This window comes from Orcinus orca, chromosome 11, assembly GCF_937001465.1.
Source record: "Orcinus orca chromosome 11, mOrcOrc1.1, whole genome shotgun sequence".
NCBI lineage: Eukaryota > Metazoa > Chordata > Mammalia > Artiodactyla > Delphinidae > Orcinus > Orcinus orca.
In genome coordinates, this window is record NC_064569.1 from 95,586,761 (window position 1) to 95,614,053 (window position 27,293).

The window sequence follows — 27,293 nt, forward strand, 5'->3', positions numbered from 1 at the left end:
TGATTGTAACTGCTGTATGTTTGCTGCCCGCCTCTCTTCCTGGACTGGCGGGGCAGCAACAGTATGGTACTCCGCTCTCCAAACCCAGGGTCTAGCTAGCGCTTGGATGAAGGGATTAAACTGAGCCTTGTAAGGCGGGGCCAAGGCCCACTTTGCAGGAGAACGGTGGGGGTCTGTCCCTTAGTTGGCGTTAAAGGGCTTTACTGGTGGGGGTGGGGTGTTGCTCAGCGTCCACAATTCATTCTCCGGCCAAGTCTCCCAGGCTACCCTCCCCAGAGGCCGTCAATGGCTCTGCCCTAACCTCTCCCCTGCGGGGTCTTTCCATCCTGCTCCATCAAATCAAAGCAGGGGCAGTCCCAATCCGCCACCCTCCTACTGTTTGCTTTCTCCCTCTCCCAAAAGCAACCACAGCACAGACCGCTCTCAAATCTTAGAAAGGCTCGTAATTCTACTAGGGAGCCTGTTGCAAATGCAGAGTCCCAGGCATCATTCACGGGAGGCCCACTCAGAGGGACCTGGTGCGGAACCCTGGAATCAGCATTGTTAAGCAGCCTCCCAGTGGCCCCGATGATCCTACTTTAGGAGCTTCCTAGGATGCAACACGGAGACCCAAGATAATGCCCTGACGAGGGGCAGGGAGGGAGAGCCATTGCCGTCAAGGTGGGACTCTGGGCTGGGGACGACTTCCGGTGGCAGTTGCCGGGCCTTAGGCACAGGGCTGTCTCAGTCTACCGTCCAAAGGTGGGCCCAGCGGCGAGCGGCGTTTGTCGCACCAGGTGTGCCTGCAGGCCTCAGCGCCGGGCCTGCTGCTGCCTCCCTTCTGTGCTGGAGAGACAGACGCGGATATAAATAACAGCGAGGCCGGGCCGGATGAAGTAAGTGCGAGCAGGGAGGCAGGAACGGCCGCCAGCGAGCGGGGGAGGCAGAGGCGCTCCAGCGGGAACGGGGCGGCGCGCGGCTGACGCGGGCCGGGAGCTCCCTCGGGTCCCGGGTGACCTTCGGGCGGGGGGTGGGGGGGCGGCCTCCAGGCCTCAAGGCAGGTCCGCGGCGCTGCTGAGCTCCCAGCCAGGCCCGAGCCGGAGGTGTGACAAGGCCTGGCTAGGGGCTGGGGAGGAGGCTGCGGGGCGCCGAGGTCGGGCACTGGGGAGCCAGCGAGTGGCTCTGAGCAGGAGACTCCCCGCGGTGAGCGGCCTCGGCCACTCCGCACGCCCAGCCCGGGACTCGGCGAGTCCGCCGCGCCCGCTCTGGGCCTCGGTCTCTCCAGCTGTAGGCCCGCCGGGTTCCCCAGCACTCGCGGGCAGGAGCGGGTAAGGGAGCGCGGAGGGGGCTGCCCTAGTGTGGAGAAGACGGAACAGCCTGGCTCTTCCCGGGAGAGGGCGCCCCCAACGCCTCCCTTCCCCTTACCCGGCGCCGGCGCTGACGCCGGCCCAGCCCCACCTCGCCCCGCCCCTCCCCGCCCCGCGCCCGTTACGTAACCCCTCCCCTCCCCTCCCCCTTCCCCTCGTGCTCCGCTGTGGTGTGGGGCTGGGAAAGGAGAGGACAGGGCCGCCTCCCTCGGCGCTGCCTTGCTTGGCCCGGCACCCTCCCCTTCTGCTTAGTGCCCGAGGGGAAACTGAGGCAGCTGTCCAGCAGGGCACAGTGAGTTGGGGTGCACGCGGGGATGGGGGTAATCGCCCTCGCTAGGGTCCTTGGGCCCCCCAGGGGAGCCCAGTCGGCGGTGAGAGCCCCAGCTCCGGCTGGGGCCACGACTTCCTCCTCTGAACAAAAGTTCCCTTCCTGGCCCTGACGTTGGGGGCTCTGGAGGTCCCCTGCTGAGGAGTCTTCCGCAGTTGCTTTTCCCATCCCACTGTGTGTGGGCCACCAGTATCTTGAATTCTAAAGTCAGGCAGTGAAGCCCAGTGGTGACTGGTACCTCCGCCTACCCTCTGGGTGACCTTGGGTAAACCGCCTCTCTGAATCTCACTGTCCCCACCTATAAAATGGTGCTGCTCGCAGGCCCTCCTTCTAAGGTCTTAGGGAAGAACCCCGCATTTCAGCACCTGCTGAGTACTTAGCAAGGTGACTGTGAACTGTCCTTATCCTCCACTCACCCCTCCCAGGGCCTGACAAAGTGCAGGACCTGGGCCTGGCCCTGGGCTGGTAGGCGGTGCCCCACTGGGCCAGTCAACTCCCAGTGCACCTTGGCTTTTGCCCGGGGAGCACGTGGTCTAGGTCTGCCCTGTGGCCCGGCCAGCTGCAGCTGAGGCTGTTGCTGAAGGGCCCGCTGGTGCAGCACAGCAGGCCCTGCCCGGCTGTCCTCGCACAAGACCCCTGGGAGCACCTGGGGATCCCCTGCAGTGCCACCCATGGTCTCTCTCTCTCTGAGGTAGCCAACCCAACACGTTTTGAGCACCTTCTAAGAACAGGCTTTGGGATGAAGGAGGTATCTGCCCAGATCTCTGTGCTGCTCAGACACAATGGGAGCCTCAGTCTCTTCATCTGCAAAATGGGGACAATCACACCTCCCTTCCTCCCCTCTTACTTGGCCTCTGCCAGGATGAGATGAAATGCCTCTAACCCTGCTCACCTTTATCGGGCCTGGAGTGTGAGTCCAGGGCTACATGTTAATTTTACCTTCAAACAGCAACTTGAGGTGAGAATTGTTGTCCGTTTACAGTTGGGGAAACCAAGAAGTGGAGTAACTCCTCCAGGTAGGGTGATCAAAAGTCCTGGTTTGCCCAGGGACAAACACACTTTCAATGGAAAACTGGGAGTCACCAGGCCACACAGCTTGCTAGTGACAGTGTCTGTCCGAAGTGGCAGTCCGACTCCAGAGGCCATATACAGCAACACCAGACTGTATTTCCCTCCATCAGTATTTTCTGAATGTACGAATGCATCTCTTCCTGCACCTGCCTCCATCCCTTGCTGACTACCGTGGCTTGTATATCAGGATCTAGGAGAGTCCTATGGGAAGCAGCTGAGGTCTCTGGGTTCTGCTGCTGAGTTCCTAGCACCCCCTCGGCCCCTCCCTGGTTCAGCTCTGCCACAAGGAACCCCCCAGGGTCCACCCATCAGGCCCTAACCCTTTTGCCCACAGGGGAGGCTGGGTTCCTACTGAGGGAGCCACTGCCCCCTGATATCAGTTGTGTCACTTTGGAGCTCAGTTCCCTCACCTATAAAATGAGGGTGATAAAGCTGCTTTCCGGTTGCTGCTGGAGATTCAAGACAATGTAGGTAAATCTCCTGGCACCCCGGAGGCCCTCAATATATGAACATTGTTATTGCTGCTATAATGTGGTAATTACAGCAAACTATTCCATCAAGGGCTTCCTCTGTGAGGGTAATTATCCTAAATGCTTCCCAAGCATTGAAGCCCGAAGAAGTAGACACCATTTTTCAGGTGAAGTTCTGTGTCTCAGGGAGCCTGTGACCTGCCTAAGGCCACAACAGTGAGCAGCTGGACTGCCATTTGCAGGGTTCTGTACTCTTGGAGAACTCAGCTCACGTTACGGCAGCTGCTGGTGATACAGGGCAACTAGGGCACAGGGTAGGAAGGGATTGCTGAGGTCCCCACAGGGCGCCAGGCCCCCTGCCTGCCTCCCGGACAAGCTGGTCCTCTGCTTGCCCAAGGTGGCAGGACAGGTTGTAAGAACCAGCCCTTTGCTCAGGCCAGGCTGCTCCCCCCGGCCGCCCCCCCGCCATTCGGCCGGCTCCCCGAACCCTCTGCCAGTCACTGTTCCCTGTCTGCCAGCCAAGCTCTGGAGCAGTCCAGGACATTGTGTCCAGAGAGAGGGCCAAGTGGGCCCCTTGCCCATGGCCGATGACCTCCTGCCCCGCCCCTCTGGGCCTCAGGCCAACCTGGCCTGTCCCCGGGCCTGGCACGCCTCAGCCCCTCCTGCCTCTCTGCATGCCCTGCTGAAGAGGGGTGCCCGCTGTTCCAAACCTTCCTCTCCCAGAAGGCAGCCCTGAGTCCTGAGGGACAGGCTCCCTGGGGTGCCTTTCAGAGGAAGGCAGCTGGGCTCTTGAGAAGCCTATTTTCCTGCTCCTGGCATTTTTGCTCTCCCTGTCCCCAAATCCAGCCAGAGCAGGTGAGAGGCCCCCTTGGGCAGAGAACCGACTGCGGGGCCCCGTGCTGACGCCGAGACGTGAGAGGACACAGCCTTATCTCCCCTGCCCCCTGCCCCCCATGGCTCAGGAAGCTGAGCTGCAGAGCAGTTTGTGCAAAGCCCCACAGCGGCTGAGAGTTAAGCGTTCACCATGGGAAACAGGAAGGGGGCCGCCCCAGGGAGTGAGGGGCACAGAGACGGGAGGAACTGCACCTGCTCGGAGGCACCCTCCTCACCCCTCCCTCTGCCGCGTTCTCACCATGTGACGCCTTTTTGTTTCCCTGAGGGTATTTTTCTCATTTGTTTATGAGGTTTACTATTTATCTTGCCCACTAGAACATGAATTTGGTGAGGGCAGGGACTTTGTCTTGTCCAACAGCTTCATCGAGGAATAATTGATAAACTATAAGCTGCACGTACTTAAAGATTATAATTTGGTAAGTTTTGACATACTATATGCCGTGAAAGTCAAGATAATGAATATACCCATCACCCCCCAAAATTCCCTTGTTCCCACTTTAATCCTTCCCTCCAGTCCCTCCCATTCCTCCTCTCCTGTCCCCAGATAACCACTAATCTGTTTTCTCTTGCTGCATGATTAGTTTACATTTTCTAGAATTTTCTATAAATGGATTGAAACAGTATGTGTGGGTTTTTTTTGTTTTTGCTAGGGCTTTCACTCAGCATTAATATTTTGAGCTTCATTCATGTATCAGTAGTTCGTTTCTTTTTTTTTTGGTCTTTATTTTATTTTTATTTTTTATTTTTTTGTCCGTGCCACGCGGCATGCGGGATCTTAGTGCCCTCACCAGGGATCCAACCCCAGGCCCCCTGCAGTGGAAGCACAGAGTCTTAACCACTGGACTGCCAGGGAAGTCCCAGTAGTTCATTTCTTTTTATTGCTAAGCAGTATTCCATAGGGTGGGTGTACTAGAGTTTGTTCAGCCATTCTCCCCATGAACGACATTGGGTTGTTTACAGTTTAGGGCTAACACATAAAGCTGCTATGAACATTTGTGTACGAGTCTTTGTATGGACAGTTATTTCCTTTTCTTACGGGTGAATAGGAATGGGATGGCTGGATCATATTGTAGGTAGATGTTTAACTTTTTAAAAAATTAAATATCTGTTTTTAAATTTTATTTATTTATTTTTGGCTGCATTGGGTCTTAGTTGTGGCACGCAGGATCTTCGTTGAGGCATGTGGGATCTTTCGTTGTGGCGCTCGGGCTTCTCTCTAGTTGTGGCGTGCGGCTTTCCTCTTCTATAGTTGTGGCATGCAGGCTCCAGGGCGTGTGGGCTCTGTAGTTTTGCGGCACGTGGGCTTTAGTTGAGGTGCGAGCTCAGTAGTTGTGGCACTCGGGCTTAGTTGCCCTGCGGCATGTGGGATCTTAGTTCCCTGACCAGGGATTGAACCTGTGTCCTCTGCATTGTAAGGCAGTTCTTTACCACTGCGCCACCAGGGAAGCCCCAGAAGTTTAACTTTTAAAGAAGCTTCTAAATTATTTGCAAAGTGGTTGTACCATTTTACATTCCCACCAGCAGTGTATAAAAGTTACTAATTCCTCCACATCTTCCGTAACACATGGTATGGCCTTTCTTTTTAATTTTTTGCTATTTTTAAAATCATTTATTGGGCCTCCCTGGTGGCGCAGTGGTTGAGAGTCCGCCTGCCGATGCGGGGGACACAGGTTCGTGCCCCGGTCCGGGAGGATCCCACGTGCCGCGGAGCGGCTGGGCCATGGCCGCTGAGCCTGTACGTCTGGATCCTGTGCTCCGCAACGGGAGAGGCCGCAGCAGTGAGAGGGCCGCGTACCGCAAAAAAAAAAAAAAAAAAAAAGTAATTTATTATTTTTCCAAATGTTCAATTTGATTTAACTTTAAAAAAAAATCTGTTTATTTATTTATTTGGCTGCGGCAGGTCTTAGTTGCGGCATATGGACTCTTAGTTGCGGCATGCAGGCAGGATGTAGTTCCCTGACCAGGGATTGAAACCAGGCCCCCTGCATTGGGAGCGCGGAGTCTTACCCACTGGACCACCAGGGAAGTCCCTTAATTTTAGCTATTTTAATAGTTGTGTTCATTGTGGCTTTAGTTTGCATTTTCCTAATGACTAATGATGTTGAACATCTTTTCGTGTGCTTATTTGCCATCGATATATCTTCTTTTGATATAGTCAAATCTTTTCCCAATTTTGCGCTGGGTTGTTTGTTCTTTCTTTTTGGCTGTGTTGGGTCTTCGTTGCTGCACGCGGGTTTTCTCTAGTTGCAGTGAGCGGGGGCTACTCTTCGTTGCGGTGCGCGGGCTTCTCATTGTGGTGGCTTCTCTTGTTGCAGAGCACGGGCTCTAGGCGCACGGGCTTCAGTAGTTGTGGCACATGGGCTCAGTAGTTGTGGCTTGCGGGCTCTAGAGTACAGGCTCAGTAGATGTGGTGCACGGGCTTAGTTGCTCTGCGGCATGTGGGATCTTCCCGTGCCAGGGCTCGAACCTATGTCCCTTGCATTGGCAGGCAGATTCTTAACCACTGCGCCACCAGGGATGGGCTGTTTGTTTTCTTATAATTGAGGATTTTAAAAAATTGAGATATAAGTGACTTTTTTTTAAGATTTATTTATTTATTTAATTTATTTTTGGCTGCATGGGGCTTAGTTGCAGCATGCGGGATCTTTTTTGAGGCGTGTGGGATCTTTCGTTGTGGTGCATGGGCTTCTCTCTAGTTGTGGTGTTTGAGTTTTCTCTTCTCTAGTTGTGGCATGCAGGCCCCAGGGCGCGTGAGCTCTGTTATTGTGGTGCACAGGTTCCAGAGCACGTGGACTCTGTAGTTTGCTGCACACAGGCTCTCCAGTTGAGGCACGAGAGCTCAGTAGTTGTAGCACGTGGGCTTAGTTGTCCCAGGACATGTGGGATCTTAGTTCCCTGACCAGGGATTGAACCTACATTGTAAGGTAGATTCTTTACCACTGGACTGCAAGGGAAGTCCCGAGATATAACTGACTTTCAAAATTATATTAGTTTCAGGTGTACAGTGTAGTGATTTGATATTTGTATATCCTGCAAAATGGTATAATTGAGTTTTGAAAGTTCTTCATAGATTCTCTATAAAAGCTCTTTTACAAAGACTGTATTTTGCCTACATTTTCTCCCAGTCTATAGCTTGTCTTTTTATTCTCTTAACAGTATCTAAGGGAATTTTGATGAAGTTCAATTTATCAGTCTTTTCTTTTATGGATTATTCTTTTGGAGTCATATCTAAGAAATCTTTGCATAACTAAAGATCACAAATATTTTCTCTTGTTGTTTTGTTTTCCTTCTGTTTTTTGGCTGTGCAGCATGCAGGACCTTAGTTCCCAGACCAAGGATCGAACCTGCACCCCTGAAGTGGGAGCGCTGCATCTTAACCACGGGACCACCAGGGAAGTCCCTCTTTTGTTTTCTTTTAAACATTTTATAGTTTTAGTTTTACATTTCTGCCCCCTGGATATCTGTGTGGCTCCGTGAAGGGGGTCATCTGCACTTGCTGTGCCCATGGCTTTACCCCCTCGCTCCTCCGCTCAGGAGTCTTGTTTCTTTTCCCATCTCCCTGCCCACCGCCTGGAGCCCCTCAATGTAGAGTCCAGGTGCCATCGTACCAGCCCAGCCTGAAGTACTTGGCATGTGTGCTGGGCCATAGCTCCTCCCCCATGAGCTTCTATCAACCCTCTGAAGAGCCTTCCGGGGCTGGATAGGAGCCTCCTGCGGCTCGCTGACCTTCCTTCTGCCGTGGATCTGATCAAGGTGTTGAAGTCATAATGACCTGGGTCTGTCTTCTACTCCACTTTTCTACCACTAGAAGTCTCCCTGTCCTCCAGCAGGCCCGTGCCCAGGGCCCAGGTCTGGACCCCGCACAGAGGAGGGGCTCTGGGGAGGTTTGCTGATTGAATGTGTGAGAGAACTCTATCTCTGCTCCTAGCCACAGATGCAGCAACCTGGGCATGAGAGACTTAACTCTCACATTGGAGGTTAGATCCCAGCTCGCCACCTGGGCTATGGGGCCCATGATGCGGCCTTGAGGACTTCTTCGACCTCATCTTTGCCTGTCTCTTGTTTACTGCTGGCCTTTTCATTCCCTGAGCACACCGTACTATTTTCTACCTCGCCCTTGGGAGTGGCTGACCTCTCTTCTGCTCTCTCTGCCAATTCTCTTGTAATTCAAATTGCAGGTTGAAAGCCCCCTCCTTGGGAAGGTTCGCCTTCCCCCAACTGCCCAATCTCAAGGAGCCACTTGGTCACTAGCTACCATCACCAGTTTTGATTGTCTTAGTGGAACATCCTCACCATCTGACAAATTCTTCACTTATTTGTTTGTGGTTCCTAGAACATCACTTCAGGAAGATGCCTGGAACAGTGTCCAGCACTTATGGGGCCTCCATGTTGAATGGTAAACGTTGAATGTTGAGTGATTTACTGGAGTCAGTTAGGGCAGAGCCAGCCTCAGGACCCAGATGTCCAGGTGGCTGGACCAGGCCTCTTCTCCTGCTTGGCCTCACCAACCCTGCCACAGGTCAGCAGTATTCTGATCAGGTCCTCATGCCTGTGGGGGGTCTCGGCTGGTAGCCCTATGGTCCCACCCAGCGATCAGCCCATCACTCTTTTCTCCCCTCCCTGAGGAAGGTGCCACAGCACAGGGTCCTCCAGGGCCCTCACCAGGGCTCAGGAGCCAGTGGGGCAGGAAGAGGTGCTGACCCAGGGACCAGCCCAAGTGGCCTAGCTGGACAGGCGCCTAGCCTCACTGCCTCTCGTACAAATGGGACAGAGGTCAAGAGGGGAGAGAGATATTTGAGGTTACACAGAGTCGGCAGCTGTGAGGACCCACTTCTCTCGCTGGCAGTGAAATTCCCCAAATTAAAACCCAGAAAATCAGCAGGTTCCTGTCACCCAGGGGCTTGGACACTTCCTGGCTGGTCCCAGCCTGTCCTTAGGCCCTGCCCACTCAGGACTTGGCTGAAGTGGCCAGACCCAGGGAAAGGAGGAGGGAGGGTAAGAGTGTGCCCCTCCACCCCATGACTCACTTGGGGGAGGTGGCAGTGAGGGGACCAGACAGTGGCATCCCCTTGGCCCAAGGGCGGGTGCTGACTCAGGCAAGCAGTGACGAATGGAGCAGGGTTCTCCTGCCACCATGACTTACCCCTACCCACCCATCTGTTCTCCAGGAGAAACTATTTTGAGGGTGATTAGTATACGTCCCAGGATGTTACCTTGCTGGGGGACAAGCAGCTTCCCACTCTTGCAGAGGGCAGACTGGGGGCCAGCCTGGTGTCTGCTTTGAGAATGGAGTTTCCTTTTCCACCCCAGCCTGGTCCCGCTGTTGGCAGGGTTGGGTTTCGACCTGTTTGCTGATTCAAGGAAGCATCCAGGACTGGGCTGTCTGCTGGTGTTTGAGGATGAATGATTATGGCCCTGCTGATGAAATGGTACTTGTCATTTATTCTGGGCCAGCTACGGTGCTCAGCATTTTCCACTCACTGTTTCATTTAATCTTCACAAGTAGGTGTAATTATTATACCCATTTTAGAGGTGAGAGAACTGAGACGCCTGAGTAGGTGGAGTGGTTGCTTGAGGTCACCCAGCTCAGAAGCGGCAGGGCTGGGATTGGAATCCTTGTTTTCTCAGGGAGCAGAGTCTAGACTCTTCCCTGATGGGCGCCCTCCTGACACGTTCCCTGTGGAGGGGACTTGGTCTTGCTTTTCTCCTTCCTGGCTCTTCTTTGCCTCCTGATCCCTGGGCTCCCAGGCCCCCTGTATACACCTCTCCTGTAACTGCTGTCCCACCTGTGCTCCCCAGGCAGGCAGTGGGTGCTCATGGAGTGTTTGTGAATAAGTGAGCCTTTTTTCCAAGGAACTCTGAGTCTACCAGAATGTTCTTTCTCTCCTTACCCCCAGGTCTCCCACTGCACCCCTTCAGAGCCAGCAATTGGTGAATAAATGGAGGCAAGAACATATGAATGAATCATTTCTGTGCCTGAGCCATGGAGAATTTGGAGGTTTGTTCAAACCCGGACTCTCTGTTCTTTCAGCTGGAGGGGCTGCCCGGGAAGGCGATCTCGGCACCTGAGCTGGGCCTCCCCCAGGCCTGTCAGCTCCCTGGCACGTGCACAGGGAGTGGGAATGAGTGAGTGGGTATGGGTGAGTGGGAGTGGGTATGGGCCCCTACTCTAGTAGAACCTGTGCTAGGTGTTTTATTTATATTAACATAAATAGGAATGAGTATGTGAGGGGACCTGGGGCCCACAGGCAATGGGCAACCTGTGCACAGGGACACTGAGACAGGCTGGGCTTCTCCCTGCCAGGGCAGAGGAAAGGGAGAGCTCTGCCAGGGCCTGGGCATCCTGGACTGGGGCCTCTCTCTCCTCGACAGGCTCTGTTGAAGGAAGCGGCCCATGGAGGGGCCAGACATCAAGGGCTCCTGGGACCTTGTGCAGATGTGGGATGTCTGGCCTGAGAGCTTCTAGGCCCAGTTCACACACTTGGGTGGGGAGGGATCGGTGTTGGCCTGTTTGGGGGGTGAGGGGCCTGAGGAAACGCCAGTCCTTTTGATGCCCCAGAAGAGCTGCTTGCCCCCTGCCCCAGCCTGGATGGAGGTGGCATCCCCCAGGCCTGTCACCTCTCCCACACCCAGTGGCAGCCCTCCCCCCACACCCCAGTGGCACTCTTCCATAGCAGTTTCCACAGTTTTATACATGAAAAGGTCACACATGGGGCAAAATCTCAGCTTCCCCACTTACTAGTTTTATGAATTTTGCAGGTAATCTAACTTGGAGCCCATTTCTCAGTTGTACCATGGAGATAATACCTGTTATCACCAGGTTGTTGTGAGTGTAAAATAAGATTCAACAAATACCTAGCTGACATCTTCAACCCTTGGGCCTTGCGAAGCTGATGTGCATCACTGCTGGGGAGGGGCACCAGGTACCAAGGAAGAGGGAGGAGACGCTGATTTCCTCCCTAGCCCCGGGCTCAGGCAGGCCACGTCAACCCTGAAACAGCTCCAGAATTGCCCAGCCAAGAGAAGGGTCGAGAATCTAAGCACCAGGTTTTTGGATGGAACCTGACCTAGGTAGGCTCTTCTCATCCTTGCCCACTCCTAAGGGTCTAGTGGTCTCTGATGGCCAAATACCAGAAGAGGTGTGTCCTGTTCTCACCACCTGTCAGCAGAGGGAGCGGGGCACTTCCCAACCTCATGGAACCTGCTTCCGTGTGGAAAAGGCCCTGTGGGAATGGGCACCCGGAAGTGTCCTGGGCCGAGGGGAGAGGTGGTAAAAGGGCCCTGTGACACTGTGCCCACCCAGGGGTCAGGTGAGGATGACTAATCGTTTCGTGAGGTTCACAGGGGCTGGGTCACTCCAACTCTCCCCATCCCAAAAGGGGCCCCAGAAACAAAACAAGCAGGGAGCAAGCAGAAGGTTATTATATATCATGCTTTTAATACAAACTTAAAAAAAATCTGGAACAATATAAACTGTACAGATTTGATCAATCTTTTTGTTTTGTTTTTAAACTAAATCTCTAAACACACCAATGTTCCATTCCAAAATATTGCACAACATTCTGAATACAAAACACTTGATTGTATTCCTCCTTCACTAAAGAAAACAAATTCATTACCCTGCTCCCGCGAGCTCCTCTCCATGTTGCCTCAGTGCCCCCCTTCCCATCCCCAGGGGTCAAACTAGAGAATCTACAGCTCACTGCACTGAGAAAAAGACATCATTCTGGACTAAAAGTTTACTTCCTTTACAAGACGATCCACCTTTTGACTTGTTCCTGGGAAAGGGGGGTAGACAGAGAGAGGATGGGGAAAGGGGAGAAATAGGTTTTATTCTCCTCTTTTTTTATTTTAAAGTTTGTTTTTCCTGAAAAAATATCTTTCTCTCCTCTTAAGAAAAAATCTTGAAAAGAAAAAAATTACCTTTACGTTAGAAATATACATATATTATATATACCTCTTACATTTTACAAATGTAGCAAATTATTCAATACAAACGGACACCAAAAAATGTAAAAAATAAAAAAAAAAAGTTTTCCTATGAAACCAGGTAAATTAGTGCAGATTTTTGTTTTGTTTTCTTAAAAAAAAAAATAAAGTTGAAGCAAAAATGCCTAGATTTGAGACAGACTGAGGTGGGCCCAAGAGCCCAGCACAGGAGTCATGCTCCTGATCACACATTTTTCTTCGTATTTCAAAAGACACTAAGGGGTTGGTCTCCCCCTCCCTGTATGTGGTGAGGAACAAGCCGCCCAGGGTGTGGTGGGTGCCTGTGTGCATGAGTGGGGGAAGAGGGGCTGGAAGGGGGCATAAGGCAGCATCCAACCTTTCCCAGAGAGCAGCCTGGGCCTGTCGCCTGTGCGGGAGCTGAGGGCTCGGGAGAGGGTGGCCCAGACGGGGCTGGCCCCTGAGAAGTCTAGGGGGGACAGACGGTGCCGGGCCAAGGAGCCAGGGCACTGCCCCGCGCGGGGAGGTAGAGCTGGTGCCCACTGCAGGGAGAGGAGGCTGGCAGTGTCCGTCTGGGCCGGATCCGCTGCCACAGCAGTTGCCAACTTGGGGTCACTGGGGAGGAGAGGGTGGGGTGCCAAAGGCTTTGGTGATGGGGGCCCTGATGCTACGTGCCCACTTGCCAAAGCGTCATGGCGTGGAAGCTAGCCCACTAGGGTTGGGTCAAGGTAAATTCTCTCCAGCAGAGGTGGGGAGAGCTCTTCAAGAATCCAGACACAGCGCCTGCTGTGGCCAAGCGCCTGTCCAGCCCAGCCTGCTCGAGATCAGCATTGGGCCCAGTGGGCCTGGGTCGGACAGTGAGGGGATGGCAAGAGGTACCAAGAGGTTCTCAAGCAGGCAGGGGAAGAAATGTATTAAAGCAACATCTACAGCCAAAAGACCAAAGTCTCAATTCAAGGCTTTGGACTGCCCACTACAGGCACTGACCCAAAACTCCCACCCCCCAGGGCGCTCAGGTAAGCGTTTCCCACCCTGGGCTAAGGTCACACAATAGGAGGGTCCGAGTCCAGGGACTTCTCTTAGGTATCAGAGGCTGGGCATTCCCTCAGCCCCTCACTGCTAACCTTTTTTTTTTTTTTTTTTTTTTTGGTCAAAAACAAAAGTGCAGATCCCTCCGCAGTCTGGAAACCAGTTCCTTCTGCAGTGCTTTCCTCTGGAAGCGTCAGGCTCAGCCAGTCTGGTGCCACCACGTGAAGCACCCCACAAAAGGACTGACAACCCACCCCCAGTGCATTCCCCACCCTCACACATAAATAAACACTTGCTGCGACCCAGAATCACACCCAGAGGGGAAGTTTCACATGGCTCGGAATCCTTTAAAACAGGAGAGCAAATCACGCACGCACGCATGCACACGCACACCTACACTCACCCCACCTCCCTACCCAAGAACTCAGGCCCAGGAAAGAAGGGGCTACATGAGAGAGGCCACATGTGCCAATGGCTGGGTCTCCAGGGCCTCGGTGATGGTCTGGGCCAGGTGGGAATGGTGGCATGGGGCCACAGGACAGAGATGAAAGGGACACCAGACAGAGTGCTAACCTCCCTGGAGTCACAGACTTCAGCTCTAGGGGGAGGGTGTCAAGTGGCCAGCTGGCAGCTCCCTAGGGCCCAGGCCTGAGAGGAAGCGGGGGCTGGAGTCAGACCTATCTGGGTGGCAGGGCCCGAGCAGGCCTGCTGAGGTTGGATGGCTCTGAGTGAGAGGACAGCTGGGTGATGAAGACAGTGACACGGGGCAGTCTCTCCCTGTTCTGAGGAGGGCCAGGCCCCAGCCACTGTCTTCCTTCCCTGTGAGCTGGGACACACCAACCCTAAACCAGGCATGCGAAGGAGGGAGGGAGAGAGGGAGAGAGGGAGGGAGGGAGGGAGCAGGGAGCAGCAATTCACATCTGGACCATTCTTAGCACAGGAAGCCACTAATTAAAGATGTTATATAGAAAACTACATGTAAAAAAGAAAAAAAGAAAAAGAAATATAAAACCCAAACCAACCGAATAAATTGGAGGCAGGCAGGAGAGCAGCAGGGGGCTAGCTAAACACTGTTCAGTGCTTCAGGGGCCCCTCCCACTCCATGCCCGGGCTGGGTCATGTTTCTAGAAGTTAGAGTGAGAAGACTGGAAATCTTTTTGTGTATTTTTCTTTTCCTCTTTTTTTTGGCCTTTCCTTTCCTTTCTCTTTTCTGTGGTCTTGGGTGCTCCTGGCCCCGTGGGCAGGTGGGCAGTCAGTTGGCCAGCACGACGGGCTGAAACGGCTGGCTGGGATACTGCATGGTGTTCAGGTTGTAGCTGAGGCCTTCCACGAAGGGCGCCTTCTCCAAGAAGAGGCTGTTGGCGCCACCTCCAAACACCTGGGCCATGTCGAAGCTGCTGCTGTTGCAGGTGCCAGCCCCACCGCCCCCGAAGGGGGCCGGGGTGCCACTGCCCTGGCCATCGGCCCCATCACAGAAGAGGCTGGGAGAGCCACCGCCGTTGTACACGAATTCCTTGGCATTGGGTGAGAGCTGGGACTGAGGGGCTGGGTTGGTGGCGATGAAGTTCAGTGAATGCAGAGACAGAGAGAGGCTCTTCTGCTTCAGCAGGCTGTTGGTGGGAGAGCGGGCCATGCGGGGCTGCTGCTGGGGTATCGGCTGGCCACTTGCCCCGCCCCCCGCCCCCCCACCCGCTGCCCCGCCCCCCTTCTTCATCTTGGTGGAGCCAAACTTGGTGGCTGCGAAGGAGGCGGTGGTAAAAGTGATGGGCTGAGCGGAGCGGGGCATGAAGGTGGGGCTGGGCGACTGGCCAAAGGACGGTGACGGGGAGTTGGACAGGGAGCTGTCCTGGCTGCCGATGGGCACAAACACCTGGGCATCGGGATTGAAGCTGCTCTTGATCTCCTTGTCCAGCTCTGGGGCAACACAGCCCTCGCTGTCATCCAGGTAGAGCACTTTCACAGCCCCCTTCTCACCAATCTGGTAGGACACCTCGAAAGGGTCGATCCAGACACTCAGCTCCTCGGGCACGTTGGCCCGCACATCCTCCACCGCCAGCCCACTCCGCTTGGCGGCCAGCTCCACCACGGGGTCCACTATCTCCCCGATGTGGACACAGCGGAAGCCAGAGCCCTTCAGTGGCTTGTCAGGGTACCAGTGGCCTTCATATTTCTTTTTCAAGAGTCGCTCTAGCTCCTCACCGAACAGGTCTGCCCGGCGCCGGGGCAGCTTGTTGTACAGGTAGGAGATGATGAAGTTCAGGGCCACTTTGATCTCCAGCTGCATCGTCCTTTCCTAGGCAGAGAATCAGCACAGGCACGTGCACAAGCCAAGGACAGTGGTAGGAAATGTAAGGTGGGCAGCCTTGGGCTCCAGACAACGCTGAAAAATGAGAAAGAAAGGCTTCATGAGTAGATATGCAGAAAGCCAGTGGGCATCAGACAGAAAAGCACCAACTTTGGATCACATAGCCTCAGGGTCCCATTTCTGCTGCACTAGTGACAGGTTTATATGTGTGACTGTGGGCAAGTCCCTTTTTTCTGAGCCTTAGTTTCATCAGTAACATGATATTTTAGTCGGCACTTGATAAATATTTTTAAGTACTTCTAAAGAAACAGGGGTACTGTGGTTTCCACTATTTTGAGAATTCAGGTCACTTTATGAGTGACACCAAAAAAATCGAGCTCCTAAATCAGATGGAGAAGGGAAGGCTCTTGCTAACTTGTCTCTGCAATATCTCGGTGAAGTCCCACTCCCAAACTGTCACAGGCCAAGACAGGAGTTTAAAATCTTTAGTTTCAACCCCTTAAATGGAAAGGGATACAGGTCACTGAACAGGAAGCAGCACTGCCAACTTTTCACGGGAGGCCAGGACTCCAATCGCATCCAATTTGTTATCCTGAGTTCCCTGGGTGTGCGTGTGCTCTGGCTCACTCTGGGTTTGCAGAGCTGATTCTTTTGCAGAACAGTGTAACCAAGGCGAGCATTTCCATCCAGACAGCCTCCAAGAATGGAGACTGGGGCATGATCCCCAGGAAAAAGTCAAGACCTATCACAATCAGAGGCATGGACCAACAAGGAAACTACTGACTAGGGGCTGCCCTAGGGAAGCAGAGGAAAGGAGAGGGAAGTGGGCCCTGTAGGCCAACAAAGCCTTAAGAGCAGTACCGGTGTGGCCTGAGGGAAATCTCTATAGTTTCTGGCTAGAGTGTAGGTGATGAGGTGGGCAGAGAGAAGAAATTTTCCATCACCCTACAGCCTCCAGCTGGGGACCCATCATCACTCTGTCTCCCAGGGACTGTCTGACCACCTGTCCTTGGCACCAGACCAGATTCATCACATGTTTGGAGATCCCTGGAGAGGAGGCAGTCCAACATAAACACTCAGCTTGTTATTTTGGGATTCTCTCACAGCCAGATCCACAGAGGTCAAAAAGGTTTATTCCTGAGGTCTGGGCCAGCCTCATTTCTCAGGAAGATGATCTGTGAGGTCCTGAGAGCCAGTGATCCTAATTGCCTCACCTTCTCCAAAAGGGCAGGTCCAGGTTCATGCCATGGGAGAACTGAACTGAAATGGGCCATCTTTGAGGGCCGACAGAGCCAGAAAATGTTCCTAACCAGACCTCTGGGTGAGAATGTGCTGCTGAGCTCAGCACAGAGACAAGACTGATCCACTATCCGTCAAGGGCATCTTTTGTCCCTGGAGCTGGATTTCGATTAAAATCCCTTCTGGGTCCAGCACACAGTATCCAGGTGCTAATTCTAGGCTTGAGGATCTTGAGCTTTCGAACACCTGACCCAACTGGCTACGGCCTGGGACCATGGCTCCCCAGGGCGTTTTAAGGACGGAACCCTCAGGCAAAGCTCTCAGGGGTGAGTATCAGAGAAAACGCACTGGGTTAATGTGGAGTATCTGATGACGCTGGCCATGTCTAGCCCCTCCCTCACTTCAGGTCTGAGTAGACAAAGGGTCACGTGGGGCACCAAAAGAAGTGCCACGAGCATGGCCTCTCCTGAGCCCTCCACAGGGAGGCTCAGGATTCAGGTGACTCTTTTCTCCCCATCTATCCCAGCCTCCAATACAATCTCCATGTGTGTTCAGATGTCTATTCCTGGTCGCCAAAGATCAATTCCAGGGTCCTTCTAGGTTTAAAGAGAAGGAGAATGATAAAGATAAGGAGCTTTCTGTTTATGAGGATTGGATTCATCACCAGACGCAAAGATAGCTACCAGGACATGGGCCTCCCCTCAAGAACAAAGGCCTGTAAGGGCCACAGTGGCCCACTAGATGTGTCCAACACACATGAGACTAAAAGGTTGTAAAGAAAGTTGGCACTGGTTCCCAAGAATGGGCCTGGAGTTAAAGACAGTGTCTTCAAAGTATTTTTGAAACGTAAAACCTGAACATGACATATGACCCTTCTCTCAAGGAACCACATGGCCTCTTGGCATGCCATGTGGTCCAGAGGGCTCCTGCACCCTGCTATGCCTTCTCAAACTCTGCTGCGTAACTGCCTTCTAAATCACCTCCCCTGAACAGTTCAGCCTCAAAATGGGAGCATTTTAAATGCAGGCCAAAGTCATTGGGAAATAAGCCTCCTACCCCAAAATACAATAGAATCACTGTCATCAGCCCTGCCCAGCTAACCATTTTCTGCAGCATTAGCAACTAAAGCTGCACGCCAGGGGCTTCCCTGGTGGCGCAGTGGTTGAGAATCCGCCTGCCAATGCACGAGATACGGGTTCGAGTCCTGGTCCGGGAAGATCCCACATGCTGCAGAGCAACTAAGCCCGTGCGCCACAACTATCGAGCCTGCGGCTCTAGAGCCCACGAGCCTCAAATACTGAGCCCACGTGCCACAACTACTGAAGCCCGTGAGCCTAGAGCCTGTGCTCCACAACGAGAGAAGCCACCGCAATGAGAAGCCCGGGCACTGCAACGAAGAGTAGCCCCCGCTCGCCGCAACTCGAGAAAGCCTGCGCACAGCAACGAAGACCCAAGGCAGCCAAAATTAAATAAGTAATAAATAAATAAATTTATTAAAAAAAAAAGCGGCACACCAATTTATACCTCAGTGATGCTGCTGCACAAATCAGAAGTAGATAATGCCACCTTCGCTTCTTCAACTCGAGAACAGGCCAGGCCAGATGGCTGTGGGGTGGAACCTTACAAAAACGACGGACAACCAGAATGAGATTTTCTGCTCTAGCAGCTCAAGCTCTAATTTTGACTTCAAGAAGCTTACGGAACAGAGGATTAAAGCACTGGTGCTGTCTTTAACTAAAGATAGGAGTGACCACTCACATCAGTTTGTTCATTTTTTTAAGGCTATTGGACAAATTCTAGAGCTTATATATTAAATATTCATACAATGTGGTAAAATTATTTTTAAATAACCACCCTTCAATAAAAGGAACAAGTAGATTCAAGTCAAGCCGCAGGAGAGGACTCAAAGACTTTCTCCAACCCTGACTCAGGCACAAAAGGCCAGAAATGTGGCAAAAAGAAAAAAAAAGGCTAAGTGCTTAACAACAGCAAAATCTACCTTTTGTCAACATATTAAAAAGTTGCAAATATGAGAGTAAAATTCTGTCCCCTTTTATTTAGAATCTTATCCTGCTTCATTTGCTTTAATTCCAACAACAAAGTTCATCCTGGATTCAGATCCCTGTGTTGAGTTTTAAAGGAGTAAGTGCTCAAGAGAATGTCAAAAAAGGGGGAAGAGGGCTTCCGTGGTGGCGCAGTGGTCGAGAGTCCGCCTGCCGATGCAGGGGACGCGGGTTAGTGCCCCGGGAAGATCCCACATACTGCGGAGCGGCATGGGCCCGTGAGCCATAGCCGCTGAGCCTGCGCGTCCGGAGCCTGTGCTCCGCAACGGGAGAGGCCACCAACAGTGAGAGGCCCGCGTACGGGGGAGGGGAGAAAGAAGCTGAAAGGAGGCTGCAAGTCAACGATATGGTAAATGGAGACGCCAGAGAACTTCTGACAAAAACTCGAAGGACAGTTTTTAGGAAGAAAAAGTTGTTTTAAAGGGGAAAAGGAGGGATAGTGAGGGAACCCACTGGGCCCCCAAACCCTGAGCACCTGTAAAATATTCAGGCACCTCAAGCCTTAACATCCAAATCATAGGACAATCAAGCACTACCAGATTCAAATGAGTGTGGAAAGAGGACTCAGGGTCCTCAATTTTGCCAAGGCCAGTAGGTGTCACAGACCGGGTGCTGGGCAGTGGGAGCCCGGCTCTGGCGGGACAGGGGGTGGCCCCACCACACTGGTCTCGGTGGCAGACGGGTGGGTGTGGTTGAAAGGCTACCAGGACTTGTGCCAACTGACTGCACACCCCCCCCAGTGTCCCACACCATCTCCCCAAAACATGGACTGTGCAAGCCCAAGTCTGACTACGAGACTCCTTCCGACTAAGAGGGCCCTTTTGGGAATTCCCTGGCAGTCCAGTGGTTAGGACTCCATGCTCTGACTGCCGAATCCTGGGTTCCATCCCCAGTCGGGAACTAAGATCCTACAAAACCCCGCTGGGCGGCCAAAAAAAAAAAAAAAGGGGGCCCTTTCTAGGCCTCTCCAGGTTCCTCTGAAGCCAGGAAGACTTGACTGAACCCCAACATACACGGGGAGGCCCGGGGCAAAGGTGCACTCTGCGCTCTGGGAATTGTAGTCTTCAGAAACCTCACGCTCAGGTTGGAGCAAACGACCTACTTTCTCTGCACACTACACTTCCCTGCGTACTTTGCGAAGACTCAGCCGGGGAACTACGCATGCCCAGTAAGGGGAGCTGGAGGAGGGTGGGAGAACCGAGGAAAAGTTTCCGATGCACATGCGCGTTGTGGCAGACTGGCGCCCCCCCCCCCCCCCCGCCCACCGCCTAATACATTTTATATAAATTCTACCCATAAGGCCTACTCCCCGTATTGTGTCGCCCACCATATCCATGTCTCGGCTTCCCGAAAAACTGAACTTTTCTTTCTTCCTCTCTCTTCACTGCCTCGCAAGACCGTTGAATTAACAGCTTCTAATGAGCTTTTTCTGGGTGAAGGCGGTAGGCCGGGATAGATAAGAGTCACATCCCTCCCCCTCCCCAAACCCCTGCCACTTAATCTGTATTCCTTGGGCTGGGTGGTTTCCCTTTGGAGTTGCTGTAGGGACGGCGGATTCAAAGAGAAAGAGCCTTTTCACTTAACGCCCAGCGGGCTCCGCTGTAGCACCTCACAACCAGGAATGGAACGGCAGGAATAAACCCAGTTCTCCCGTCCTCTCGGCCAAAGAAATTCCCAGTTTTAAGCTGCGGGGAGGCGCCGGGCGGACAATCAGAAGGCCCGACGCCAGCAGGGCCCAAGCCTCACCCCTCTTCTAATCCAAGTCCGAGTAACCAGACCCGGCTAGGTAATGGGAAAGAGTTCCCGGGCAGGGAAGAAAAAACTGTACATCTGACAACATTTTCTAATACTTAAAAATTGTTTGTGAGTCTCCTTCCGCTGCAAGGCCTGCTCTATTGACCAGACTTACCAGATCCTCGGCAAAGCTCCCCTGCAGGGTGTTAAACCTCCCTAATCCTTCCTCCCACACAAGCTTCTCTCCCCCTCCGCTTAAGAGGGGGATGGGGGCAGGCACCCAAGAAAGCAATAGGGATGTTTTTCTGCGGTTAAATCAAAGATGAGGGACCCACTCCCACGGTAGGGTGGGCAGGAAGAAGAAAAGAAAGGTTAGATACTGAGCAGACACCAGGGACCCCCCTCGGCTAGCCCACGAGTTGACGCCTACTGTGTGGGGTTCTGGTTCCTCTAGGGGGTGGGAAAGGGCTGCCAGCTGCCCCTCCTCTCTCTGTTCCCTCCTCCTCCCCCTCCCTTTCTGGTCAAGGGCACAGTCCATCCTCTGGACAGGAGCTTAGGAGTAAGGCTCTTCCTCCCAGGCACCTCACCAGGGTCAACCTGAATCCACTCACTGATACTGCTGTAAGGGTACTTTTTTCCGCCCAGTTTCCCCTTAAAACACTAACGTGGATAAAGAGCTAAAGCCAAATGGTAAATTCTGGCTCGGCGGCCAGAGGACAGTCACCACTGACCGGTCCAAAAGGGGGGTGTCCACCCTCCATCCCTCAGGCTCCACAGGGCCAAAAATAAGCCCTATTAATTATTACCACCCTCCTACCCCGCACACGGGAAAAGCAGAAAAACAAGGCCTGGATCCCCTTCCTTCTTCTGATTTTATTTAATGGTGGTGGGAGTTATGTTTTCGCGGGGAACGAGGAAAATCTAGCGACTCTCTAGGATATGAAGAACGGAGGGAAAAGGGAGGAAATGCACCGCACCCAGGAGGTGGCCACACTTGGAACAGGGAGAGAAAGGGGCTCTGGGATACCCCAGGATGAGAGCAAACGTGAGGGAAAGAAGAGCACGGGGAAAAGGTGGGGTCCAGTGAGGAGGCGGAAGGGGAACGGAAAATGTTGGCCAGGTGTAAGAGGGGGGGCGACAGCAACGTGGAGAGTCCACCAAAGCGGAGAGCGGGAGTGGGGCGGGGGTAGGGGAAGGCGTCGGGCCTGTTGGGTCTCGGGGGAGCCCCCCCGCCCGCACGCCCCCCACTCACTCACTCGGGTCTCCGCGGCGGCGGGGCGGTGTGCCGGCCGCGGGGCGGCTTCTTCCTCCAGGGTGGTCCTGGGCGCGGGGCGGAGGTTGCTCTCCCTTCCCGGGAGCCGATGTGTCCTTTTCTTCGTTGAGGATGGGGGAGCGAGTGAGGGGAGTATGGGCTATGATCTCAATAATAATTCTTTCAGCTTTTTGGAGGTCGGGCTCAGCGGCGGGGGACAGAGGGCGGGCGGGCCGGCCAGCGGCGACGGCGCGAGGCTGGAGGACCGGAGGGTTGCTTGTGTCGCGGGACGGAAGACGGTCCCAGCTGTGGCCGGCGGACGGTCTTGCCCTTCTGGCCCCGCGTCGCCCAAGCCACTCGGTTCTCCCCGCCGACGACCCGCTCCTTCTCGCGCCCCTGCCCGAAGTGAGCAAAGTCAATGAAAAGTTTCACCCTTAGCAACCCTGCGCACGGATCCGGCTTCCCCACCCCTGCGTGATGCGTCCCTCCGCCCTGCAGGGGCGGGGCCGAGCGCCGGGCCGGGACTACTTCCCAGCCGGCTGACTGGAACTCTGTGAAGGTTTCAAACCTATATCAACGCGGCTTAGCCCGAATATTCCGAGTTCCTGGTGCTTCGTCGGGGGACGCGTAACGTCGAGGGAAGGGCGAGGGGGAAACCTGGGCCCGGGCAGAGCGGGAGGAAGAGGGGGCGAGGTAGAGGCTGAACGGCCAGGAAAAGGAGCTGAGCGACACATTAACCTTCCGCTTGCCACCTCTGGCGCCCGTTAACCTCGCGGCGCGGACAGGGCCAGCGCCGGTTCCGCTCAGGCGCGCGAGCTGTGCCCTGCCCGCTCCGGGCGGGGCTCAGCTCCTCTGCGGACGCACCCGTAGTTTCTCCCAGGTCGGCGCCCCCCCCCAAGGGGCACCAGAGCCACATGTCTTCTAGTAACAGCCCCCGCCGTTGGGGGTGGCGCCTGCCCGTGCCAGAGACGCCGCGCTTGCGCACCCGACGGTCTCTCGGGCGGCTGACCCAGGTTCGCCGAACCCGGCACTCTCGCGCGCTCGGCACCCCTGGCCCGGGCTATGGCCACGTGGGCCACTCGGCTAGTTTGTGACTGTGCGGGGCGCGGAGTTGGGGATAGGGAGGCCTGTGCCCAGTGAGGTCATAGGCGGACTGGACTGCCAGGCGGGGCCGCTGGGAGCTTGCGCTTGAAGTCTTCCCATCCCTTCTTCAATCGCCCATTCCCCAACTCTCCCCACCCCCGGTCTTTATTTTCATTCCAGACGGTTCCAGCCCAACAGCCGCCAAACCCACGTGGGATGGCGAGATGCGAAAGTTTCCAGCTACGAACGGTTTGCAGTTTTTTTTTTTTCCTTGATCACTCTTTTTGGCAGGGGCAGAGAGCAACGGTAGCGTGCGGGTTTAAATGCGCTTTCTTTGACTGCTGTAGAGAAACGCTGGACTGGAGGGCAAACTCCGAGGGGACAGAAAAGGGGAGGGAGCCTGAGCCCGAGAGCTCCCATCCCCCACACTCTGAGCGCTTCAGCCCCTGGGGCACCTCAAGGGACTACTTGCTTGTGCGTCAGCGAGTTCCAGAGCGTCACACACACGCCTCCTCCGCCTAGCCCCACTCCGCCCCTCCCCTTCTTTTTCCTCCTTTACCTCGTTCTCCTCCCCTCCCCTCCCCCTCCCCTCCCCCTCCCCTCCCCTCCCCTCCCCTCCCCTCCTCTCCCTTCCCCTCCCCTAGCGTCGCGAGTTCCAACCGGGCAGCGAGACCCGGCCGACTCAGGGTGCCAGAGTACTGGAGAGCTAAAAATATAACCGGTACGTTAGCAACAGCCTTCCCATTGGTGGGGAAGAGGGAGCGGCAGCATCTGATTGGGTGTTCGATCCAACCTCTAGGACGGGGAAGTGGGGGCCGAGAGCCAAGGAGCCTGGCCCTTGGGGAGAGTACGTCTGCGCATTGGGGCATTGTAAGGGATGCTGGTATTTGTAGTCATTTAGTAGAGGCAGCTGTGGAAATAGGTGGGTTTGAATCCCAGTTCCAACACCAACTGTTTTATCTTGATTTAATGGCAACAAATCTCTTTACATCATCAAACCTGTTTTCTCATCCTTAAAATGGAGATCGTGCGGGGATTAAATATGATACTGTATGTAAAGCCTGTCTCAAATAGGTACTATCCTTAATTTAAAGGTCACCGTTCTGGCCAAATTGCATCCTACTGGGAAACCTTACAAGACAGGATGAGAAAGGTGAGAGTGAGTTGAAACGAATTCTTCTAGGGTATCACAGGAAGGAGGGATGGAGTCCATATAAGTAGATAAAGGGTATACATTTCCTACCGTTCACTGCAGGCTGTGGGAGAGCGGAGTGAATCCCTGGAAGGAAGGTGTTGAATTTTTGCGCGTTTCTGTATTTATTCGAATCTCCCCTGCAGTGCTGAAAACACACCAGCCTTGAGGAATATCACTGAAACAAAACTGAGAAATCCAGCTTCCTTGGTAAATGGGATCCCTGGGTAAAGGGTTAGCATATAAATAGGAAAAAATAAAATAGAGGGGGAAAAAGGCAATCACCATTCTTAACTGCTGATGTCTCCATTTATCATTGTGAGGAGGACGTTTTTTCTCTCCCCAACGTGTGATTTCATCTTGCCAGGGCTTAATTGTGAGCTGAATTCCTACTCAAGCATTCCAGAGTCCCCTCCCATTTGGAATTATCATACGTTGACAGGCATACGCTTTGTTATCAAAATGGTGAGCTTCAGGAGTAAGCGTGTGCTTGGGGAGAGGGTGGAGGCAGCTCCCCTGTCTGAGAGTAAGCAAGTTATGCCAGATGTTTTGCTGTGACAAGTCAGGCTAGTCATAATTAGCCCCAGTTAACTCTCAGGGGTGAGTCACACTCTCATATACACATGTTGGGATGAGAAATTTTGTAATTTCTTTTAAGTTATCCAAGAAAATAGCTCCTCAGTTTGATTCTTCAGATCCACTCCTCCAACTGGGCAGGAGCAAAGACAGCCACAACAGAAATTAGCTTTGGAGAAGAGTGATTGGATGGATGCCAAGGGCAAATGATTTGCTATGTACTGACCTGATGTGAGTGAATTCTAGTAAACAAGGTAAGTGAACGAACCTGTCTTTGGCTAAGACACTAAAACTACCGTGTTCAAAGAAAGTATCATTGTAGCCTTGGTGGTGGCAGAGAGGCCACTTGGGGATAGAGTTGATAAGGAACTGAATAACTGGGAAAAGATGGGAACTGGAGTCCTTTTTTTTTTTTAAGGCAGGAAAATTCCAACCAAGGCAAAGAATCTTTCACCTTTATGTCCTTGCTTCAAACTATAAAGAGCTACAGGTCAAAATATAGTGACATACAATCTCTTGGAAATTTAGTCAGTTGAATTTGATTCCCTGGGAAGTTAATTTTCTTAATTTAGAAGCTGCTAATTGGCAGGCCAAGGTCCACATCTGGTGGATGTATTGCCTTGGCATATACTGACACATTAAAATTTCAAAAATGAGTTGACAGGGACTTCCCTGGTGGTCCAGTGGTTAAGACTTCACCTTTCAATGCAGGGTGTGTGTGTTCTATCCCTGGTGGGGGAGCTAAGATCCCACAAGGCTCGGGGCCAAAAAACCAAAACATAAAAAAAAAACCAGAAGCAATATTGTAACAAGTTCAATAAAGACTTTAAAAATGGTACCCATCCAAAAAAAAAAAAAATTGACAACACTTAAAAATTGGGAGATTGCACAAAAGTATCTTAATTTGCCACTTGTCCTGAATTCAAAAGATCTGTTAACACTGGGTATTCAAGCTGGCAATTGTCTGGACTTGAACAGCAACTGTCTTCTTTAGACAGGGCCTGTGCTCTCTGGTTCCAAGGTCCCTACCACTCCCTATTGTCCCACAGACACTGAGGCCCAGTGCCACATACCGTTGATCATCATGCTTTTTTTTTTTTTCTTGGCAGCAATGCTTGGCATGCGGGATCTTAGTTCCCTAACCAGGGGTGGAACCCATGACCCCTGCAATGGAAGGGCAGAGTCTTAACCACTGGGCCACCAGGGAAATCCCACGCCTCCCTTTTAATCACTTATATTACTCACCCAGACTCCTGAATTTGTGACCCCTTTTTCTGTTTTTTTTTTTTTTTAGAGCAGAATAAATTGAAAATACTGTATACACAGTAAATGTTTCATGAAATTTTTGTTATACATATGTACTAGGCATGAGAGACTGTTGTGGGGTATGGTGCATCTGGAAGCATTCATGAGATGTTAGGAGCTTAGAAGGAAAAGGTACAGACTTGGCTGGATGATGTGACGGTGGTGGAGTGGTATTTCAAACAAAGGAAATAGAGAGCCAAGAAGATGGGCTGTGTGTGAGGAATCCCCTTCAGCTGCCTAATCAACAGCAGAGAATGAATAGAGGAAAACCTGAGGGGTAGGGAAGAGAGGGAACCATATGGAGGATCTTCAGTGCTAGAACTTAAATGTTTATCTATGAAGTAAAGGCTCACTGTAAAAGAGCTACCATTTATGATGTAAAGCCTTCCCAGTAAGGGTCAGGCACTTACGAGGTCACATTTAATTCTTACAACCCAAAGAGGGAGGCATTAATATCCTTATTTAATAGATGAGGAAAAAAAAAAAAGCACCGAAAACCTCACTAAAGGTCAATAGCAGATTAGAATTCAAATACAGGACCGAAAATAAAGCCCACACATTTCTCTTTATACTTTTTTTTTTTTTTTTGGAGCAAGAGCACATGAAAAGTGCAATGTTTAAAGGAGATTAAATTACCATATGTGTACAGAGTATATCTGAGAAGCTGGAAGACACCCATCCTTTTTAGATCCTAGAAATGAATGTATCAAACCCTGACTACTTAATAGTAATAATCATAAACCCAGGAAATGGAACCACTTTCTTAGACTATGATGAGTTCAGTTATTTCAACTAGACCTGTGTAGGTAGTGCTTATTTCAACAATGGAGAAAAGCAATAATTTTTAAGCCCATTCTGATTTTTTGTGGCCATACACAGTTGGCTGAGATCATTCTAATTCTTTTCACAGAACTATATACTATTCGAGGTTAAAATTCAGCTTGTAAGCAATGTTTTCCCAATAGAGAATTCAGTATTATCATTATTCTAATTTTTAAAACTGAAAAGGACTTATTCTAAAGTCCAAGGTAGACAATAACTAAGGATTTGAACTTGAATGCTGTTTATCTAAGAAGTTTTTAACTTATTCGTTGTATTGTATCATTCTCTTGGCCTCAGAGAGCAAACAAATGGAGAATGGGATTATAAAATTAGGTGACAGAGGAACGGAGTTCAGCAGAATTCACCAGACTGAGGTTGAACTTGTCCTGTTGTTGATCAGTGTGGAAATCCTACTGGGCATTAAATTTTAAGCTCCCTTGCAAGAACTTTTAGAGGCATACGCACTAAGACTCACAGAGCACAGTTAAGGTGGTATTTTGCTGAAAGTAAGGAGTAGCTTTTCAAACATCTGGAGATGCAAGATGTTATGTAGACCAAGGTGGTTAATAAACAAATGTTTCTTTTGGCGGGGGGACCACACCATGCGGCATGTGGGATCTTAGTTCAACCACCAGGG

General features: G+C 52.4%; 3 protein-coding genes and 1 long non-coding RNA gene across 14 annotated transcripts in view; 2 read left to right on the forward strand and 2 right to left on the reverse strand.

Moving 5' to 3' along the window:
• CHADL (chondroadherin like) overlaps window positions 1-27,293 on the reverse strand; it is a 195,847-nt gene that overhangs the window by 144,528 nt on the left and 24,026 nt on the right. The window lies entirely within an intron of this gene.
• LOC117196470 (uncharacterized) lies at window positions 62-13,204 on the forward strand. Of its 3 annotated transcripts, XR_004476660.2 has the most exons (3): window positions 1,507-1,638; window positions 4,425-4,525; window positions 7,418-13,204. It is a non-coding gene; the product is annotated as an uncharacterized LOC117196470 (long non-coding RNA). The 3 variants fall into 3 exon arrangements; XR_007469959.1 differs by lacking the exons at window positions 1,507-1,638; window positions 4,425-4,525 and adding an exon at window positions 62-875; XR_004476661.2 differs by lacking the exon at window positions 4,425-4,525 and having other exon boundaries at window positions 1,499-1,638.
• On the reverse strand, window positions 11,528-24,139 carry TOB2 (transducer of ERBB2, 2). Of its 6 annotated transcripts, none has more exons than XM_033405145.2 (3): window positions 21,683-23,291; window positions 18,154-18,248; window positions 11,528-15,465 (listed from the first exon to the last, which is right to left on the reverse strand). In XM_033405145.2, exon 3 carries the CDS (start codon window positions 15,367-15,369, stop codon window positions 14,338-14,340), a length of 1,032 nt encoding a protein of 343 aa, XP_033261036.1. In that variant the 5' UTR covers window positions 15,370-15,465; window positions 18,154-18,248; window positions 21,683-23,291; the 3' UTR covers window positions 11,528-14,337. The 6 variants fall into 6 exon arrangements, with proteins under 6 accessions (XP_033261036.1, XP_033261037.1, XP_033261039.1 ...); XM_033405146.2 differs by having other exon boundaries at window positions 21,679-23,291; XM_033405148.2 differs by lacking the exons at window positions 18,154-18,248; window positions 21,683-23,291 and adding an exon at window positions 24,005-24,139.
• The window catches only part of ACO2 (aconitase 2), a 67,651-nt gene continuing 63,751 nt past the window's right edge, over window positions 23,394-27,293 (forward strand). Inside the window, exons 1-4 of one of the 4 annotated variants that reach the window (XM_049693915.1) lie at window positions 23,394-23,482; window positions 23,856-23,914; window positions 24,100-24,163; window positions 24,649-24,783. The gene's annotated coding sequence lies outside the window, so the exon portion shown is untranslated. Of the gene's footprint in view, window positions 23,483-23,855; window positions 23,915-24,022; window positions 24,164-24,611; window positions 24,784-27,293 lie in introns of those variants that run through there. The other 3 variants (XM_033405143.2, XM_033405142.2, XM_033405144.2) reach the window with 3 other exon arrangements.

Bases quoted from the DNA above. Each gene is read 5' to 3' on its own strand.
- TOB2 (XM_033405148.2), bottom strand. From the start codon at position 15,369: ATGCAGCTGGAGATCAAAGTGGCCCTGAACTTCATCATCTCCTACCTG.